General features: G+C 48.9%; 6 protein-coding genes across 6 annotated transcripts; 3 read left to right on the top strand and 3 right to left on the bottom strand.

Annotated features, from left to right (window-relative positions):
* Window positions 1-420: 420 nt before the first annotated feature.
* N7481_011939 (uncharacterized protein) lies at window positions 421-2,307 on the bottom strand (the record flags this gene model as incomplete). Its single annotated transcript, XM_057271158.1, has 2 exons — window positions 421-2,195; window positions 2,262-2,307. 2 exons carry the CDS (start codon window positions 2,305-2,307, stop codon window positions 421-423), a joined length of 1,821 nt encoding a protein of 606 aa, XP_057118332.1.
* A 4,482-nt stretch (window positions 2,308-6,789) lies between these two features.
* On the bottom strand, window positions 6,790-9,573 carry N7481_011938 (uncharacterized protein; the record flags this gene model as incomplete). The annotated part of the gene is made up of 1 exon (XM_057271157.1): window positions 6,790-9,573. One exon carries the CDS (start codon window positions 9,571-9,573, stop codon window positions 6,790-6,792), a length of 2,784 nt encoding a protein of 927 aa, XP_057118331.1.
* Window positions 9,574-10,344: 771 nt separating this feature from the next.
* On the top strand, window positions 10,345-13,101 carry N7481_011937 (uncharacterized protein; the record flags this gene model as incomplete). The annotated part of the gene is made up of 4 exons (XM_057271156.1): window positions 10,345-10,546; window positions 10,571-10,651; window positions 10,750-11,315; window positions 11,398-13,101. The coding sequence occupies 4 exons, from the start codon at window positions 10,345-10,347 to the stop codon at window positions 13,099-13,101; spliced, it is 2,553 nt and encodes an 850-aa protein (XP_057118330.1).
* A 132-nt stretch (window positions 13,102-13,233) lies between these two features.
* N7481_011936 (uncharacterized protein) lies at window positions 13,234-14,835 on the bottom strand (the record flags this gene model as incomplete). Its single annotated transcript, XM_057271155.1, has 3 exons — window positions 13,234-13,878; window positions 13,931-14,412; window positions 14,478-14,835. 3 exons carry the CDS (start codon window positions 14,833-14,835, stop codon window positions 13,234-13,236), a joined length of 1,485 nt encoding a protein of 494 aa, XP_057118329.1.
* A 615-nt stretch (window positions 14,836-15,450) lies between these two features.
* Window positions 15,451-17,449, top strand: N7481_011935 (uncharacterized protein; the record flags this gene model as incomplete). Its single annotated transcript, XM_057271154.1, has 5 exons — window positions 15,451-15,673; window positions 15,816-16,294; window positions 16,363-16,583; window positions 16,642-17,014; window positions 17,162-17,449. 5 exons carry the CDS (start codon window positions 15,451-15,453, stop codon window positions 17,447-17,449), a joined length of 1,584 nt encoding a protein of 527 aa, XP_057118328.1.
* Window positions 17,450-17,785: 336 nt separating this feature from the next.
* N7481_011934 (DUF2264 domain-containing protein) lies at window positions 17,786-20,036 on the top strand (the record flags this gene model as incomplete). The annotated part of the gene is made up of 3 exons (XM_057271153.1): window positions 17,786-17,843; window positions 17,920-18,570; window positions 18,691-20,036. The coding sequence occupies 3 exons, from the start codon at window positions 17,786-17,788 to the stop codon at window positions 20,034-20,036; spliced, it is 2,055 nt and encodes a 684-aa protein (XP_057118327.1).
* Window positions 20,037-21,150: the final 1,114 nt, after the last annotated feature.

Here is a 21,150-nt window from a genome sequence, read left to right as displayed (position 1 = left end):
CCAGCTCTGTAGGGAAATACGTTATAGCTCGAAACGTACTCAAAAATTGTTACGGTTTTTCTAAGGTCTATCACGGGCGTTCATGATGAAACTCCGTGACATGCACGAAGGAAACTTTGGGAATGGCCGGAATTTCCCGTAATCTCAGGGCACGCATCCGAATGGCCGGGTAAATTACCCGAGCTTCGATCAGTGTCGATCAGACAGGTATAGGCATCAACACAAAGTTTGTGGACTACGAAAATTAAGCCAGGAAATTAGAGTTCAAGTAATAGATTGTCCAAAGTCGATGATAATAACCCTTACTTCCAGTTGACACAGACGTCTAACGGTCCCAACGGTACTTATGTCTCCACATTTAGGAGGTTCATCGGCAGCTCATACGGGAAAAAATTGGGGTCGGTGGGGAAGGGGAATATTTCATTTTGTGAAAGTAAGTTGCATTTTGTGCTCAACTCCCATGAGGGTTTGAAATGGTGAGTATTTAAGTCCCACGGTCGGCAGAAACAATCTGTCATGGAAATATTCACTATTGTTTCGTATATGCATGTACGCAACAGCATGATTAACGAGAGACGCAACCAATCTTACTTTGTATTCCGGTAGACAGGTATTGTTATACATGATAGACCCAATAAACTGGTACCTCGCTTTTGTTGAAGTCGCAAGTCGCCCAGACAGTGCTGATAGAAGCGTGGTTTTTCCGCTCCCAGAAGCCCCCATTACCGCAGTAAGCCGCCCAGGACGAAAACCTGTGGAAATTGGACCGAGGAGACTCGAACGTTTGCTCGACTGCCCTTTTTCCTTAAGTCCATATGCTTGTAGGGTGATCGCGATCGCCTGGGGACTTGGAGTGGGACTGAATCTTATTTCCGGGGGGTCAATGCTCTCAACTCGTTCGCCAGCGTGGCCCGTGACTGGTTTAAGAGGGTTGTAATGAAGTATTAGTCCAGCCCAAATATAGCAGATGGACGCAATGGCGCACAGGATAACGACTGGTTTCCAGATCCAATTATGTGGAAGGCCCAGACTATCCATGATATAGGCACCAGTGTATTGTTTGCAGGATGGATCACTGGGATTGTTTGAATAAGGGCAGTCGTAGAACTGGCCGACGCCAGAGGGACTTTCTGCGCCGATACATTCGTTTGCAGCAAGGGCGCCAAATGTGTAGAATGTATGGGTGATCCACCTCAACCACCCTATGTAGACTGGCATTTGAGTGGAAGGTATGAAGTAACCGGCAGCCACCATTTGAAGCGTGAAGTACAGATTGCCCAGGAACTCGGCAAGAAGAAAGTGAAGAGATATTGCAGTGGAGAGACCCGCAAACAATATGGCGTTGAAATGACTTAAGAACATCGTCACTAGAAATATGAAAAATTGACGGGCTGTATGTTTATATCCAGCAAAGAAGTAATAGATAAATGTGAAGCACGGAGGAATTGTCAGGTCCTCCAGGAGCAGTTTTGAAGCTCTCCTGCTCAGGAGGAATCCCGCAGCACTAGTGATGCCATCCTGCCTCTCATGATCGAACAATTTGATTTCCACGAGCGCAGTGAGAAAAATTAAATACCCGTAGAGTTCGGTCGCATACCACAAACTCCCTTCAAGGGATCGAATCCCCTCCTCGCTTCTATCCATATTCATGAAAACCCATCCGTTGACAACAGCCATGGCCATAGCTCCACCCCAAGCCCCGGCGAGTGCTTTGGGGTCACGAATGAACATTTTCATGTTGCGTGCTGTCAAAACGCGGAGTTCCCTCATAAGGGTTGGTGGTTGACTTGTATTGCGCTCAGAGACCCCGCTGAGTGCGGAGGTTGTATATGTGGGTGGTTTCTCTGACTGGTGGGAAGGGTGTTTTGAAGCCCAATGTGACCTAAGGTATTCCAACCGAGCAGTAGAATCATGTTCACATTGGCTTGTTCTCGTATCCAAAGCCGCAAGGTCTACCAGATATTCCGCAGGGCTCACCAATGATGGCATTTCATATCCACAACGGCGAAAATACGAGGTTGACACCTCCCTTAATCCGCTGTACAAAACAGATCTTCGAGAGAGGAGTGCGATGTGGTCGAAGAGGTGCCACATGTCAGATCTTGGCGCATGTATGGATATAACCACAGTTAGTCCATTTTGAGCAAGCTCCTTCAGTACTTTCATAACTTGAAGGGCTGTCGCTGCATCGTGTCCTATAATACATGATTGTTTAGTACATCTAGGAGAAACAGAGCCTGAGGTGTGTTCTCAGCGCATACCTGTGGTGGGCTCATCGCAGAGCAGGATCTCTGCATCACTGAGCATTACATATAGTCACATTTCCAATTCCTTGGATTTTATAGTATCAGAAGCTCTCAACTTCTCTCATGTCTTCGGAGGTACTGATTATAGCAAGAAACATGACTCCAGGAAGTTTGGGAGAGTCGGAACCCTAAGGCAAGACACGGTATGCATACCCCAGAAAGTTATCGTATTTCTTCCATCCGGCTTGATATTGAGAAGATTGGATAAGCGCAGAGTTGATTTAAGATCTAAAGGATCCCTGGTCTTTCTTCGCCAATTTGAGGGACACGTATCGACTAACCAAATTGACACGCAAACCTCTGCTCTCACCCCCAGTAATTGCCCAGCGTCCAAAGAATATCGCTGCGGTTAAAGCTGCGGTGAGAAGCTTTCGTCTTGATGCCAAAAATGGAACGTTGAGCACCGAAGAGCACAGCACAAGACGCGAGATTGTATATGGTCGCTACGCTGAGGTAATGAATTACGTTGAGCGTTGGTCAGGTGAGGGATCTAAGATAGTCTTTGATGAAAGTATCTAAGTTGCTGATTTTTTATGTGGAACATGTAAGCGAGTGGAACACCCCGCGTTAGTTTCGCGTCATTTTCACTACCTTCATCTTCAACCACCCACTGTGCCACCAATACACCTAAAAGCTCTCAAAAACGTATAGAGCAGTAGGATCTTATTAGCTATCCGCGCTTTTCAGACGGAAAAGAAATGCTCAATTCGTCAATTGGCGCGTATTCTACACACCCCCTTTTCTGAGACAATTGATTGCACTCTTTCTCCCACTGTGCGCGGATCTTACCGTGAATATACGCTTTTCCCTTGTCAGCAACGACCGGAAGGTATGGGGTCTTGCCTGAACGCACAGCTTCCCGAGCTAGTCGGTCTGCCGCGTCGTCCCCTGGGTCATCACAGTGTCCTGGTACGTAGCCATAGGAGACGAAGCGCGATATTTGCTGCTTGGACAATCCGGCTCCTGGAGTTTCTGGTTGATTGTAGCGCTGACTTGACGTCACACAAGATCGTCGCCTTCAGTGGACGTTCGAAAGCTCTGCTTTCGTGCTGATGAGCAAGCCTGAATACCCCGTTGATCGCGTAGGAGAGGCCTATCAGCTCTGCCCTTGAACTCACCAACTATACATCAGCTACACTTGAATTTTTCAGATTCCAGTAACTCCTGATTTTCATCCAGTGCGATCACGGCTGCGCCTAGATTGTCTTCAAGACCCGAAGCATCCGAGTACATAGTTACATCGGGTCTGTTACGGGGAGTACTGTAGGAATTAAGGCCGTAGCCCTGGATGCTACAAGTTTTACATATTTAAATGAGTGCTAAGATACCACATACAGGCATCCACGATCCATCACTGAGTAATTTGAGGTTCGCGCAACTGTAATCGAGGGTCCGAGCGAGTTGGCCCTCATATCGTGGCCTGTTAAACTGTTTCACCATTGATTACATGCTACTTTAATTGAAGCCGCAGTTTTATCTCGATAAAACTCTATTCTGAACTCTTATTCCAGGGTTTCAACGTCGTTTCAACGTTCGCGACGCAGCTACCACAGATCAAAACACCGACAACGCGTCGTGTCAACTTTCATAAACATGAGTTTCTACCAGCTAAAATACATTTTGGCTATTTTTTCAACGTCTGGCACGAGAAGAAATTCTGCGGCCTCATTTAACTTGTTCTCAACGATGACAATTGCTCACTCCGGTGACGAATATTTGACGCCCACATTGACCAGCCTGGTTTTAATATAATGTTGTTGGGATCTTGTCTTTTCCTGCTTCATGTCTAACATATTACTCTCAAATGTTATTCTGCAAAAAAAAAAAAAAAAAAAAGAAAAAGAAAAAGAAAAAAGGAAAACCGTTGTATACCTGAGTCCTGCAAATGACACTGGTTCCGGAAATATATTTCCCGGTGATTACCATGATAGAGCCGACCTCAAATAGAAGGCGAGCAAGCAGGAAACGATGGACAGATGTGAAATTTCTGAGTGTCGTGTTGAATATTTCCATGTGAATCTCCTCTGAATATCACAAAGCTCGAAAATACCAAGCAAGCACTCATGCTGTGATATTTTCCCGGTCATCTCGTCTTGCCGGTTCATATCCGGGTGATCATCCCGTCCCGCCTGCCAGACCAGCAATTAAGGCGGTGAATAAAGAAACTCCCTATGCGATCATCCCAAAACTTGTCTCCAAGAAACTCGATGTACCGTACCAGCCGTCTCAGTACCCCAAGGAACAACATCAAAGTCACTATCAGCGATATTTGAGCCGTGTCACTACGATATATGGCCCTGCGAAACACTAGGCCCATCTGAATCCCTCGGCGACTCTGAGCGTACTCTCCTCCCGCACACCACGCATTGCCTCTGCAGTTGACATCGATACAATATCTTGGAGCCCTTTGCCAGCCCCACCTAGCCATTTTTGGAGGATATATACAGTCGCGGGACAAATTTTCCCGGTGATAGGCAGTCAGGCCCCACTTTTTATTAAGTACCAATAGAAATATTGCGAATGGCATCAAATTCAACATGCAAAAGTAATATAGCAATAACAGCACCAAAAACAACCATTAAAAATATATAAAAAATAGCACGCAGTAGCAAATTGGTCAATATACCCCCCCCTATACATTTAATATTTAGTGTACCATCCCCCTGCCTTAATAACAGCCGCTACACGACGCGTTATACTATCAATCAAGCGATCAAAGTAATCTTGCCCTAGCATACACCATGATGCATGAATTAACTCCTCAAAATGATTAATTAACTCAGAATCAGTACTATCAAATTGCTCCAGTGTTGGATCTAGGCGATAGATCATTTCCTTGAGCTTAGCCTACGTATGTTTAATGGGGTTTAAATCGGGTGAATAGGGCGGCCAATCCATTGTGTTTATATTATTATCACACAACTAATTTCAAACATCATAGGCTGTATAAATAGGGACATTATCGTGTATAAATACCCGACCTTCAGTTGTAATTTGAGGTAAATTAGCTCTAAGAGCCTCAAGATATAACCATCTTAAGTAGCCATTGTGCTTTGAACTCAGATCCCGATTCATTTTAAATAAATCAGTACAGCCACCACCAAATATTGCTCCCCAGATCATGATTGAGATATTTTTAGATTTTGCGTATATATCCATATATTCTTTTTTCCATTTTTCGTTGATCAAGGTTGCACTGAAAGAGGACCGTAATGTTTAATTTACGGATGGATACGCGCCCGCTGTCTCGTCAGACAAAGTACAGGCATCCAGTGTTAAGGGCCCTTCGTAGCTAGGCCATTACTCCCCGTAGTGACGTTGCAATTGCTTGGACCTGGGGAGTAGCAAACCCGCGGACCTGTCCTCAGTACACACATACGCGTACACAATCATTAACGCCAGGGGGCTAGATCGAAAGGGCAACTATCACTAATCCACCGATGCATACGTTTTCTTATGCCGCGCCTCCTTAGAAGCCCATACGAGATTCCTTTCAGTATATGTCATCTCAGCTGTCAATATCATAGCGAATCCTCGTGCGTTAGTATTTTGTTAGTAGACTTGGTTGAAGGCACTTCTTCAAGTTTTAAACATCCTATCCTTGGCAGTTGATGGATTTTGACAACAGACTCCCCTCAAGACACATACGCACTCTTTCCTAGCGATCCACTCGAGAGCCAACTCCGGATCGCCTAGTTTTGATCGCCTAGTTTCCGATCGCTCTCACAGCCAATCACAATGCCTTAAGGCCCCAGCAAGGGGCTTTCTCTAGCCTAATTAAGCTTAGTTGTTGGGGCCTGAGAAGGGAATCCGTTCTCGACCCCTGGATGCAGCGCGGACTATGGTATAGACAACCTTAATATGGGGCTCACTGCAACTTTCACTCACATGTTGCTCTGGAATTTTGATGATCGTCGCTAAATTCATCCACCAGACAGGTCTCCTCCAGCAATTCCGATGTGTTGAACTCAGGAAGACGACGAACCAATAGGCCTCGCGGCCATGGACCTAAGGTGTGGAAGACGATGGGTATTAGCCAATGACGACGAAGGATGCTGTGAAACGAGAAATTCAGCCAGAGTCGACGGCCATGCCAACCAACGGGCCAGCACAACAACACCATCAATTAAAATTGAGGCAGGTAGGATGCAGAAACCAGGATGGGAGAGTAAGAAAGATAAGTAGTTGAAATATGGAGGGTGCACTCCATGGCATTCATTTGTATCAATCTCATATGTTTACGGTTCGGGGTGGGTTTTGAATGGGTTTATGGGCTGATTTCCACACTCTTTTCAAACCAGCGTCTGTTTTCTTTTTGGAACATCATATGATCCCAGCTGTTTTTGCTTAAGTCGGATGAAGCACCTGCATAGTCATACGACACTAGTTAGACCGCAACAGGTTAATTGAGATTTGATTGATCGATTGATTGATATTGGTGTGGTACAAAGTCTTATTGCTCTTGTATATACACTAGCAGAGCTTATGGTTGATAGTCATCAAGCGAATCCGAAATATATGCCATATTTTCAATAACAGCCAAACCATACTGCGCGGCATCGTTAGTTGCGAGCCATGCGGCCTCATCGACGGACACCAAAACGGCACTCCCATTCACATGAATAGTGTTCCATGCAGCGTCCTGTGCAAGTCCATCGCTTGCGTAAAAGTCTTTCCAAGCTCGAAGTGCAAGAGTTGTATTCTGCATCTCATGCGCCGCAAATGCTGCTAGTCGGGAGTGCGCTTGGTATAAGCTTTGGCTACCAAAGCTTACCCCGTAACGGGACTTTTGCTCCGCCGCTGTCGCATGATAGTAGTAGCAGTAGTCCAACCAGGCTTCGCGGAACCCTTCTGGTATATCATCGGCGAAATATGCGATAGCCTCGGAAACAACCTCGGGAAGACCAAAGACAGCGGATAAATGAGAGACAGACACGTTTCCAAGATTGTCCGGGTCAGCAGGTGGAGGTCCTAACGTCCAAGTTACCGGGTCGTAAAGACCTGACCCGGTCACGAAGCCGTTGGTCAAGTTTGCGATTCCCGAAACTGTGTTGGTCAACTTTGTTCTAGCCTCTTCCCATCTTGAACCACGCCGCTCCCACTCAATCAACCACCCTGCAGCGAGACTCGACCAGTCCGTTCCAAGACTAAAAGCAACTGTCGAATTGGGGCTAGGTATCCAGCCATCGGTACGGACCTTCCTACTCGGATCGAGCGTCCCGTACGTCTTATCCGTGTCAAGCAACTCCTCAAGCAACTCCCCAGTGCGCTCATCCCCACCCGAGAGATAGAAAAAGTACTTTCGATACTGCGGTTGAGAGATACGTGCCTGTTTAGCGCTATCACCCCAATGTTGCACACCGTGACGTGTGCCCAGCCCTTTCCAGTCGCCGATGTGGTACACATCTACTTCACCTGTGTGTCGTGTAAGGGCCTCGGCAAACCGGTATGCATCTTCGTGGCCAGTGCGAAGGAAGTAGAGCCAAAAGAAGAGGTCTGGTGAAAGCTCCGAGTTGTCCCAGGCGTAACCGCCGACGTCGTACCGCCAAGTATGTCGGTCAGTGTCGTATGTGTGCATGAAATCGCCGTAATCCAAGAAGCCATACCAGCGCCGCTGCTCAATTTGAGTCCGGTAATATTCAAAGATAAAATCGAGTCGATCTTCCAGGGTACTTGCAGCATCGCTAACGCTTTCAGGGAGGGACCAGTATCCTCCGAGGGCTTGGGTTTCCTGGATATATTTCGAGTCTGGTACCAACACTGGAGGATTGTTTATGTACGTAGAAAGCGAGGCGAGCCTGTCACTTGTCGGTGTTTCATCAAACGCAAACAAGTATATCTCGCTCGTTCGTGCGATTCCATAGGGGGTGTTGAAGTTGGGTTCATAGTCCTCGTAGGTGATCTCAAGAGCATCCAATTGATCTTCATATCCGTCCTCGTTCAGGCCGTCATGGAAGGGCCGAAGGTCCAATGGATCGGCAGCAGGGCTGTATAGCCAAAGAGTGACTTCGCCTGTGTTGGAGGCAGCGTTTGAAATGTCAAAGCCAGATGGAAAACGTTTCCAAAAGTCCCGTAAACCAAGGGCGAGGCCTCCTTTCGTAGCACCTCCCAGGTAGGCCAGACCTTCAGCACGTGTTCCGCTGGGGATTTTAATCCACGACTGGCCGGGCTTTGTCCGTTTTTTGAGGCTGAATCCGTCGGCCGTCAGTTGAGTCAGGCTGTAGTCTGTCCACGTGGGAATCCATTTGAGCCGATTGGTAACCCGACTGTCCCAACTTGATGTGTTTGCCAACTTGCGACCTTCATACTGAGCAGTTCTAACTTCTTCCCCAGGATCTCTTCTAAGTCCGGTGATTCCCTGAACAGCCTCATTGAAAATACCGCCATCTACGCCAGCAAATCTGACGTGTCGATCATAGTACTCCTCGCCTTCTAATGGGACATCGAATCGAATACCGAGTCCCGTAATGAAGTCCTTATCGGATTCTCCATCGAAAACGATGCTATGCATAACTTTCACAGAGGCAGAGTTGGCATAGAGATAGAATCTAATGACAAACTGGAGCCATGGATCGTGATCAGGGCCGTCAGTCACCTCGTGATTTCCACGAACAGTGACGAGGGTCCGACTCGAGCTCTGATTCACAGATACCTCATAAATGATACTGTGGAAGTTGGAATATTGGATGGACGAGTTTGATCGGCTGTCAAAACCGTCGGGAACCGAATCCTGAGACTGAAGGACAAGTCTTCCATTTTCGCCGACCGTCTTGCCGCTCTTGGTCTTGATGGCACTCACTAGGACGTTCCCTTCCTTGGGAAACGAGACGGTAATCTCACCCGTGTTGACACGAACAACATCAGACCTATCGGTCACGACGAGGGTGCTGTTCTTTGTACCAGATTTCCCAGACGAGGCAGAACGAATGGTGCAGCCAGACGTTGCAGTGACTGTGTAGTTGTCGTGGGTTGAATTAGATTCTGCGATAGCGTGGCCCGTCCATTTCAGCGAGCCATCGGACCAATAGCCGGTAGCCCAAGACTGCAATTGTTGTCTATCTTCGGAGTTGCCAGCGATGGTGAACCTGGTTTTCCCGGGTTGATATTTCCCCTGCGGCCATGGCAAACCAAAGGTTACACCGGCATGATACGTTGGCTGGTCGCCGAGCCAATGGACAGTCGCAGATGACGAGGTGCAGTTGGAAGCTGAAACCTGAGATTCAAGAAGCCCACTCAAAAATAGGATGCCAATGCCAAGTTTCGACATGGTGTGTTACCAGGCGAATGTAAAGACTGACGCATTATCATATTTGGAGAGGCGGACAGTGCCTCTTAAATGCCTCCTGACGCAATTGGACAGAACTATGAGGACGAGAAAAAGAATCTTGGCATGAAGTACGTGGTGAGTTGAGCGACCATGACCAGGATGGTTTCAAAGTGGTCATGATTGGTGGTAAGATTTTACCGAAGGAAGTGGCCTCGGGGTCACATTGGCCTAACAATTGTAATAGCTCCTAAGACCCTTGTCATTCTCCCGCTTCGATTGCGAGATGCTTTCGGGAATATCGGGGCAAGGAAAGCGGAGGCGGCGAAGATGACTCCGGAAATATATTGTTCCGCTTGTTTGGGTCTTGGCTGAAAAAGGTTATTTCTCTGGGACTTGGCAAGGAAGGTGCGGGTTTCCGCCCTTGGCATGCGGAAGTAGCATCTTGCTCTGCTGTATCTACAGAGTACCATATGTCGCAGTGCCCTCATCCATGAACAAGGGGTAAGGAGGTCATGGTTTTGGTTTCTCATTTAATCAATCTCTTCCACATTTCCTATTCTCGGCGTAATTGAGAGCGAATAGATGGGGTAGCGGGCGGTAAACCCCGCTCGCCCATACCTGGGCGAGCGGGGTTTTGTCGGCTCTCGGGCTGTCTCATACGGGCTTCGGGGGAACCACAATGCAAAAGGATCAAGTATCCCCTCAAATTTTATGCACCCCAGATTTGATCCTGCGTACCCAAAGCTGGTACAAGAATATCCGTTTAGCAGAATGTCGGCATCTGTGACCAATCATACCCACCATGATAAGGAAAGCAGCAAACTGCCAGAGCTCTCGGTTGCCTGTAGTAACTGTCGCAACCGCAAACTGCGCTGCTCTAGGGAGACGCCCGCATGTCAACACTGCCGCAAAACTGGTCAGCTAGTACATTCATATTTGCTCTGTCTTCTACGACAGGATCACTTCGTACAATGTCGCTAATTCGACCCCGGTATAGGGATCGACTGCGTATACGAACCCAAACGGTCCAAGCCGGGGATAAAACCTGGGGCCATTGAAAATTTACACCGACGGCTAGGTATGTCAATGAAGAGTGCTTCTGCTGGTGAACCTATAATTAGGTTCACTCGGTATGCTTGTTAGGATTGCAGACGAGGCTCACATGTCCGCTGCTAGATCGGCTAGAAGATTTTGTTCTCGATCGACTCGGAGACTATTCGCCAGGAGAGTCCAACCGACAAACACAGCCGAATGCAGACGAGTCTACCGCAAGTTTTGTTCTGCCTGCACTGGCACGGGAACCTCAGAGATTCAGCGACAAGTCGGTAACCAGGGCCGCTAATCGCCCAGCTAAACGACAACGGGTGGACATCCTCATCGGTCCTTCTCAGTCTTCGCTTCCCCACGTCGATCGCCGTTTAGTATTTTCTCTTCTCAATCCGAACACAATTGAAGATGTTTTGCAGACATACTTCGAGCATATACACCCTTGGATTCCTCTCGTACACGAGACCAGCTTTCGTCGGCGTCTTCTCGACACAAAACATAGATCAAAGCTTGACGTCTTGGTGCGAGCCATGACATTAGTATCCGGGAGATATATACAGCGCCATGAGTCCGTATCCGACATCTCCCTGGCTAATCTGACTACAGAGCAGGCCAGGAGTCTGATTGTTTCGACTGCCATGGATTGCTTAAGCGTTGAAAATCTCCAGGCACTCGTAATTCTTGTGCTTAATGATGTGAGATATTTCTATTCCAGTCATATACACTTACCACGAGATACTACACTTTCTGAATCATGTCAACTAATTCGGCCTCCAGATTGGAAACGGGTGGGGGCAAAGGGCATGGTCCATAGTCGGATCACTGACTCGGACTGTCGAATATTTGAAACTAACAGTCGAAGACGAGGAGTGCCGAGGCCGTACGTCGATTTCAAGGCCGTTTATATCTCTCTCCCCTCCGGAGAGCTGGGTCGAGGCAGAGGAGCGACGCCGTGTGTTCTGGAATGTGTTCAACATTGACAGGTTTTGCTCCGTGACAATGGGCTGGAACACAAGCCTCACCTCAGATGATGTGCACCGTCGCCTTCCTTGCGATGGGGTCTATTGGAGAAGAGATAAACCCAATGTTACAGCTTTTTTTGGCATCTGGGACAAGTCAGCAGGGCGGATGGGGAACCCCATCGCCTTTCCTCCGGCCCATTACGTGTCTCCGCAAGGTACGGGGTCCAGTGACGCCCCTGAACCGAGTCCCAACAACGCCAGCGGCTCTGGTTTATCACCGGAAGAACCCGGGATGGAGGCTGTTGGGGCTTTCGCCTACCGCATCGAAGCAACCGAGTCGCTGAGCCGTGTTACGACTTACTTCCTACAGCAAAAGGTCGACATGCACCGTCCAGAGAGCGTCACCAGCTGGCTTACACGGTTCAAGGAACTCGACCTGCGCCTTGTGCATTGGAAGATGCTCCTTCCAAAGAAGTGGAACGCCGCCAACCCTACCTACACTCCTGTCGGGCTCCACGACACGGCCTATCAGAACGGCCCACTTAGTAGCAGTGGAGAAGCGACGGGGTTTGAGGGCAATGCCAAACGCCGAACAGTAGTGATGGATCCAAACCTCACACTGGCACACATCACCCATAATGCTTCCATGATTCTCTTACATCAGCCTATCGCGTTTCCACCCCACGACTGGGCTTTCCGCAGCCGCCTGCCCAGCAGTTGCTCTGCCGAGACCTGTCAGCAGGCGGCTGTTGAAATTGCCACTATCACTGAACAATACCTTAAAGTGTCTCCGGCAACGTCCCCCGTCTGTCCCCAATTCTCATTCTGCGTCTATGTGGCAGCCCGACTCCTTCTAGCCTACGGGACCTACTACGGCGGAGAGAGTACTGCTCTCTACTCCAAATCGGATGTCGATGATGGTAGGTTTTGGACGCTAGTGCAAAGTCTAGATAAGATATCGCGTCGATGGAACGGAAATATGCTAGTGCCAGAGACCACGACTTTGACCGAGGATCTGGCGGCAAAATACGCCTTGAAACTGAGAGAGATGAACGATATGTGCATGCAGGGTTTAGGCTACAGTATAAATGTCTTGGGTTACACGCAAGATATCGACCATTGCAGCAGTAAGACCGACCCTATTGTAGGAGATCCAGTTCCTGTGTCAACTCAAAATGGCTCGACTCAACTGCCATATCAACACCTGCAGGAACAGCCAGCGCACAATTTTCAAGGTAGTGGAAGGCCCGCGGAGAGCCAGCAAAACGTGGACCTTATCAATGCGGCACCGGTCATGGCGTTACCTTGGCGTTCATCCTCATTACAGCTCCCCAGAAATCTGAACGACCACCCCCCGCCAATTTACGGGAAAGAAACGTACTCTCCAGGGAAAGAACAAGCGCCCTGCAGCCTGGATGCTATTTCACAGGTGCTGCTGAGCCATCAATCTATGGATTTGGACCGTATCATCAGTTTCGACGACGGAATGTTCAGTGCGAATCTAGACCGTTCTTGGTAAAGGGCCAATTTACCACACAGAGGCTGTAAAAGTTAAAAGTATATATCTCCGTGTACCCTGGGCCGGTCCTATGGGTTATGTGGAAGTCTAATATCTAAATATATGCCTGTTTCTTAGCAATGCTGCACGGTTCTACACTAAACCCATGCGCATCAGCTCGTTTCCAAATCTCACCAAGTAGTAATCACCATACACCAGGCCGTGGTTCGCATAACGCCTCCTCGCATTCTCATTGTTGTTAGCCGTCCCATGCTTAAGGATCGCATCGAACCGCTTTCCCTGCACAAGGTCTTCCACAGCCAGACCCTCTTTAGACTCTTCGCCAGAGACAGAATGAAACCGTGCAGTTTCCCTCGCCAGTGAATAGTCCAGAGTACCTCTAATCAAATCCACAGCTGCGTCAAAAAACCTCGCTGCAAGCATCTTCTCTCCCTCCGCAATCAGCGCCTGCGACAGCACGAGCAACCCATTCGCAGCGATGGCTGCCGCGCTGGAATCCCGCACGACCTCCTCGCCCTCACTCTCCGGTGGAGCATCAAAGTCCCATGGTGGGGAAGTGTACTGCGACTTCCCACCTCCAGGATCCCGCGCAACAGGGTGCGTCTTCAACCTATGGAGAAAATACTCTGCCGTTCCGCACGCCACATTCAGAAATTCCGTGTCCCCGGTCCATGCGTGCGTCTGTGCATACCCTGGTATTGCCCACGCCTGACCGCGAGCCCAGGTGGACCCGTCCCCGTACCCCTGCGCTGTCATACGACGTTTGATGGCGCCAGTCTTTGGGTCGATACATGTGACGTGGTTGGTAGAGTATAGCTGGCCATTGTACCCTCCGAACGTGGGTTGTGGAAGAGGGGGGCTCCGGACGCAGGTGGGTGCGTATCAAAGTGCGGGCATGGGCGACAGCCATCTCCGCGAGTCGCCTGGAGGAACTATGGGCGGCGGCATAGAAGAGTAGGTCAAGATTGCACAAAGAATCGATGATTACGATAAGATCGGTACTCATATCTGTGATCCGCTCGTCCTTCCTGATCAAAAGATCCCAACTGCGGATAGCCTTTGCGGAGGCAACGTATCTCGTTGCCAGGCTGTTGGCCGCACGGACAATAGATTCCAGGCTGCGAGAGTTGCCAAAGAGCTCCCAATCCTTGCGTAGAGCAGGCATGACAATGAAGCCTATGTCGTGTGTGTCCGTCCTGCTAGCCATGTCGTGCAACGGCTCCGACCATTTTTTACACATAGCGCGGAGCTGGTCTCGTCTCTCCTGTGGCGATGAACCGAGGAAGAATACAGCGGACTGGGGATAGCGTACTGTTCGTTCAAGCAGCTCGTACAAGGTCCCGGGAAGAAGCCACATGTCCAGAAGTCTGCCTCACGGAGATGGTAGAGGCTTGGCTTCTCGCCATGCTGAGGAACCTGGGGCACGTATTCGGGAAATACGTGAGGGAACTTCATCGCACACTCCTCGGGTGTCGCTGCAGCGCTAGGGAGAGACTCAAATGCGACCCGCCAGACCTTCGCCATAATGTTCTCGACAAAGAGCTCTGCAAGATGCTTCCTTAAGTTTGAGGAATCCACATCTAGATTGGGGGCACCAGTGATTTCACCGACAGCAGTGACCTTATTGGATAAGGCTGAGTGAGGTGAAGGGGTGGATATTGAGAATAACGCCTTGGAAGCCTCTTGAGGGGGCATCAACCCATGGGGGTTTGTGATTGTTGCTGTAGGAAGCATCGTTGCGCAGTGTGATTCTGAGAAAGGAACTTTGGGAGTAACTCCTGCCAACGAAATATGAATAGAAATACCGCTGGCGCGTCGATGCCAGTGCTAGCTCCAGGGCTTTATGAAATCCACACATGCGATTGTCGGTCCCGCCGCTGTACATTAACCGACGTTCAATAGCCTTAGGTAAAACCCAAGGCTCCACGCTGTGCTTGTACCATGTCATTCCCGACGCCAATCATCCGACAAATGCCGCTAAGGCAGCACGACTGCCCCCCTTCTGTGGCGTTGTTTTGAAGCCCTAGGCCCATTTTGCGGGGTAAAATCCTCCGGCATATAGCTGGATAGGCCGAAGTCCGCGGCTTTTCCCCCCGAGCCACTAAGCAGCAAGGACCCCACCTGTGTGTTCCTGCACAACTGACCCTGCGATTGGACGTCTCTGTCAGCCATGAAATTGTCTTTAAACTTCAAAGTCGTATCATTTTCCTTTACCCCGAACGCTGGCGTCTATATAGACGCTGTAGCGTCCAGGCTGAGGTCTAGCAGTGACCCAGTTTTCTCTGACCACAGTTATTCCTTCCTTTGGACCTTAAAATACCCTCAGAAAGAATACGAGTCCAGCAAAAAATGGCCAGTGGAAACAGGGTGGCGCCGCCGCCTACCGCCGACGAGCCCTCCGACACAGAAAAAGCCCCTGTTGTGAGCTCCTCGACCAATCGGCCAGCAGCTCCCTCGCTGTGGAAGGCATGGAAATATATCTTCGATTGGTACCCAAGCCACTATTCAGATGAGGAGCGCAGGCTTTTGCGCAAGCTGGACTGCTTCATTATGCCGCTGTGCTGTCTGATGTGTGAGTATTCCCTCTTTAACCAGCCCCCAACAAAGCGGGCCATGAAAGAGCATGCAGGGATTCAGCGAATGAACGATCATCCATCTTCGGACCGAATAAGGATTAGAGAAGATAAACACATACTAACGCTGATGGTACCTAGTTTTCATCAAATGGCTTGATCAAGGCAATACCAATAACGCCTATGTTTCGGGCATGAAGGAGGAGCTCCATCTGAATGGGAACCAGTATTCCCTGTTCGGGACATTCTATAATATAGGATATCTCCTCTTTGAGATCCCATCCATGATGCTGATCTCTCGGCCGAGCCTGTCCCGTTACTATCCACCGACCATGGAGCTTCTCTGGGGAATTGTAACATTTTGCCAGGCACGCATGCGCAACGAGCACGATATCTTTGGTATCCGGTTTCTGCTGGGTGTGCTCGAAACCCCGGCGTCCTCGGGCAGCATCTACATTCTGACCTCATGGTACCGCGCCGACGAGGTTTTCAAAAGAGCGGGAGTGTGGTACGTGAGTAGTAACGTTGGCTCAATGTTCGGAGGATATCTGCAAGCTGCCGCGTACACCAATCTGAATGGTGTGTTGGGTATGGACGGCTGGCGCTGGTTGTTCATCATAGTGGGTATTCGATGGCTCCCTTTTCGGACGACAAGATAGTGATGAAAAACTTACGTGTTGCCACACAGGACGGTATCATTAGCATTCCAATTGCAATTGCCGGGTTCTTCCTTTTCCCCGGCATCCCGCAAAGCCCCCGAGTCTGGTGGCTCACCGAGCGGGACCAGCAACTTGCGCGCGCCCGAATGGGCGATGATGGCGTCAAGGAGAGCACGAAGATAGGGAAGCGCATGCTCAAGCGTGTGTTTACGCACTGGCATTTCTACATCGCTATCTCGACTTACATCTGGTAAGCCCCTGAACGTAGTGTTTTGCGGTACCGAACTGACTCTTGAGGTAATCTCTAGCTTTCAGTGTACCAGCTATGTTAGCGGGCAAATGGCCCTGTGGCTGAAATACGAGGCGGAACAACACGGCACTTACACCATCCCGGAGATCAACACAATCCCAACTGGTGTTCAGGGAGTCGCTGTAGTGACAGGCATCCTTTCGACCTCTCTTTGCATGGTCTACCCGATCTGGACCACCTTCACGTTCGCAACCGCAGTTCTTCTCTTTTGTAATGTCGTTCTTCTTGTGTGGGACATACCAGTGGGGCTTCATTTCACGGCCTATTATCTGTTGGGAATGACCTCTTGCATTACTCCAATCCTGTTTCCTTGGGTTAACATGATCATGAAGGACGATGCCGAAGCTAGAGCATTCACGACGGGAGCGATGGTGAGTTTGTTTTTTTTTGTTTTCTTTTTGCTTTTGTTGCTTTTTACTCTTGTTTCTTTTCTTAGCCATTCTCTTTCCTTGGGCCCTCAGATTTCGCTGGAGTTAGCAGAGTTTTCACTGACCTCATTTTGTTCCCATAATTAACAGATGACCTGCGGTTGGATCTTCTTCTCCTTCTACCCAATCACGGCCTTCCCCGTTCTCGAGGCACCCAAGTGGCGCAAGGGCTTTACCGTCAACACAATTTTGACTGTTGCTTACTGGTGCCTGTTTATGTTGGGACAGTACCTGTGGAAGCGAGAACTGAAGCGACGCCAAAGCCAGGAGGTTGTCGATGGGAATATAGTTGAAACAGAGAAAGAGGCCGAACTAAGCGCGTCAAGCAACCAAGTGGAAACCACATCCAAGGATGAAATTAAGGTTGAGAAAGTGTGAACAGAATTAAATGAAGTTAATGTGGCAAGGTTGAGAACTGTGGCTTGAACGGTTGATGAGTATTCTAGTAAAATTTTATTCTCAATCGTTATCAATACCTGGGAGTAATGTTAATTCGTCGCTCGAATTGTTTTTGAGCCGAGTAAATCGAAAGTATGACATGGAGAATATAATCACCCGAACTGCAAACATATTGTCCCGAAGACCGAGAGCAGACTTGGCACCAAAGTGAACTATAAGTGCCCGGAGGCCCCAACCTGCCTTGAAACCTCTAATTTCCCTACGAATATCCAACTCTCAATCCTCATACTTGGAAGACTAGGCAGAACTCCAACCATGGTCGCACTCCCAGGTTTCACGGACAACCCATTTCGGACCCGCTCTGACCTCGTATGTGCTAGCACCGCCCTGCTAAAGCCGCTGGAGCAGCACAAGTCCCCCCCAAAATGCCTTTATAAAACTCTCCGCAGGCACCGCGGCGGGGTTTGATGAGGTTTCCGCCCAACTCGAGGGCTTTGCACGGCCGCTCTGGGCCATCGCGAGCGTCCTTTGTCCTGCAAGCAATGCAGATAGCCTTGGACTTGACGTGGACTCATGGGTCTGCGGCTTACGAGCTGGCACAAACCCAGCATCTTCGGAGTATTGGGGTGATCTGGGCGATTTCGACCAGCGCATGGTGGAAATGGAGAGCATCGCGTACGCACTGCTGATGGCCCCTGCGGCATTTTTGTCTGGGATGGACGCGATGGCTCGGGAAAATCTAGAAAGGTGGCTGCGCCAAATTAATGGACGGAAAATGCCCGAGAACAATTGGCGCTGGTTTCGTGTGCTGGTCAATCTGGCGCTGGGGTCCCAGGACGAGGATGTTGTGGCCCAGGACTTGAACATGCTGGACTCATTCGATCTTGGTGAGGGATGGAGTAGCGATGGGCTCTGGGGCAATGAGAGGAAACAGGCCGATTATTACTCGGGAAGCTTCGCAATCCAGTTTGCACGGATGTTATATGTGAGGTGTATGGAGGATAGAGCTTTGGCTTCCGAAGATCAGAGTAGGGTTGAGAGGTATAAGCTGGAGGCACGACAGTTTGCGTCGGGGTTCTGGAGGTACTTTGATGTGGATGGTATGTTGGCCTATAAAACATTTTCATCTCTCCACTATCTGCATATCTGCCACCTGATTCTCTGCACCTGAATACGAGACGTATATTTCCGAAAAATAGTACTGACTTTGCGACTTCTAGGAAGTGCCATCCCGTTTGGGCGGAGCCTGACGTACCGGTTCGCGTTCGCGGCATTCTGGTCTGCAGTCGCCATCGCGGGGGTACAGCTTGATGCACCACTCAACAACATCGGCGTGGTCAAAGGTCTCCTTCTCCGCCATCTACGCTGGTGGAGTAAGCAGTCTGACATCTTCAACACTGATGGTACCATCAATATCGGCTATACCTATCCAAACATGTTCCTCAGCGAGAACTATAACTCACCGCAGTCCGTATACTGGTGTATGAAATCATTCATCGTTCTTTGTCTACCTGAGAGCCACTCTTTCTGGACAGCAAAAGAGTTACCGCACCCACTTGCTGCTCGCCTTTTGCCTGCCCAGCCGCTACTCGATAATGTCAAAATCCTCTGGCCGCCCCGGCATATTTTATGCAGCGAACGCAGCCACCACTTTCTGCTCTCATCGGGCCAAGGAACCACGAAAGCCCACCGCGCCAGAGAGGCAAAGTACGGCAAGATGGCGTACTCGTCATTCTTTGGATTCAGCGTCCCCAGTGGCACACTGCTGGAGCAGATGGCTCCGGACAGCACGCTGACTGTCAGTCTCGATGACGGTGACGCATGGATTGTGCGTGCGAATCCGTTCAATGTACGGAGTCGGCAGATCCCAATCCTCACTTCTGAGGCGGCTGCTGGGATGGGAACGATAGTGGAAACAGTGCCGGCTCTTGTTAGTACCTGGAGGCCCAAGAAGGCAATTGAATTCGAGATCCAGACTACCCTAATTCCCGCATCGGAAATGTGGTCAGGATGGCACTTCCGTATACACAAGGTGAGGTGGTCACCGGCAGCCATCGTACCTGGGCCCATCAGGTTACTTGACGCAGGCTTTGCGGCTTCTGGTTCGACAAGAACGGGCCAGTTGTGCCCACAGAGAGATTTGGGGAGGCAGTTGGATCTGGATGCTGCTGCGGTGGAAGCATGGGGGAAAGACGAACAGAGGTGCTTGATCCTCTCGAATGATAGCGCCAGTGGTGTTGTCAATCTACAAAGGGATTTGATGTTTGCACCGCGTTCAAAAGGAGTCAGGCTTGCAGCCGAAAGCCCGGCATTACTGCTGCGGGCAGATGCAAATACTAATTTAATCATGCAAAGGACCTTGATACCTGCGGTTCAGCACACACTGGTCGCGGAAGCCGAGAGCAAATCCGCGGCGGAGATGTGGTTAGCGACGGGAATATTCGCAGTCTCGAAGACATCGTGTATTGACGTGACGGAGCGTCAGAATTTGTGGTTAAAAATACCAAAAATCCAGGTGACAGCAAAGCCAGGGGAAGAAGATGAGATCCGAGTTATGCTTGACTGAGATTGGGTGCTTTTCGTTTTGTTAATAAATAGGCAACAAAAGTTGTTGAAATAAGGGGTACGATGATACTAGGGAAGCATATACTTCAAGACGCTGAGATTGTTTAAGTATGATCTTTCTCTTATTGAGAGAGAGGCCCTAGATAAATGAGAAAATCTTCATCTGATCTTGACTCTATGTTGTGATATGAGGCTGGTGCAGATCAGGAACCAAGCCGAACCATCGGAATTAGTCCAGAAGTATGTCCACGAATAGGGCTCTGAAAGGAATAAGGAGTGCGACTATGAATATATGGATTTTTTATTCGCGCGAATAAACGTCTTATTCTGTTAAGATAGGCAGTTGTAGTGTTCTTGTTGAGGTTACTATCAAAAGTGGGGACCATATCTATTTAAATGTCCATCGCTAGTGCCACCATGAGCTTTGACCATCGCGATACTCAACATTATTCAATTTATATTATTTATATTGGCAGATATTGATGAATATTCATGAATAATCATATTACTTTCGGATCCCTACTGCTCACTGAGATACATATACATACTGTAGTGGGGGAATCGCTCTGGTGATGTCAGGTTACGTTGTAGGTCTTAGGCCTTACCTTTATACAGTATAATAAGCCCTCAACGATAGTTAACTTACATACTATCCACCTTGCAGATCACCAATGTTATTTTCGTTATTTCGGATTGCTAGCATTCGAGCAAGGGCTCGAATGCTCTGAATACTGTTTTCTCAGTAGGGCACCGCTTTATCTACTACTCTCCTGCACTCTGCGAGTGTGGTGGTTTTGTCCTCTTGTGATCGACCCGTCTGCCAACGCAGACTGCCAGCGAGCATTCCCATCTTACAGTAGCTATAAAAAGATACGGTGATATTTTGTAAATACTTCTTAGATATAATATAATTTCTTTCAGTAATATAGATATAAAGGGGGCAACAGTACTACATTTAGCAGTAAAGCAGAAGTATAAATCTGTTGTAAAGATTCTCCTAGCCTTTTCCAGTATTAAGATTAATTCTTGCAATATAGATAAATCTATACAGCTATATATTACTATTTATAAAAAAAGCCAAAAGTCTATAGCCTTATAAATTCTATCTAAGGAGT

Source organism: Penicillium waksmanii (assembly GCF_028829765.1).
Source record: "Penicillium waksmanii strain IBT 27052 chromosome Unknown utg000009l:1.0-4314994.0:1.0-4318279.0, whole genome shotgun sequence".
NCBI classification, from domain to species: Eukaryota; Fungi; Ascomycota; class Eurotiomycetes; order Eurotiales; family Aspergillaceae; genus Penicillium; species Penicillium waksmanii.
The sequence above is the reverse complement of the archived record's forward strand: the minus strand, read 5'-3'. Positions and strand labels throughout refer to the sequence as shown.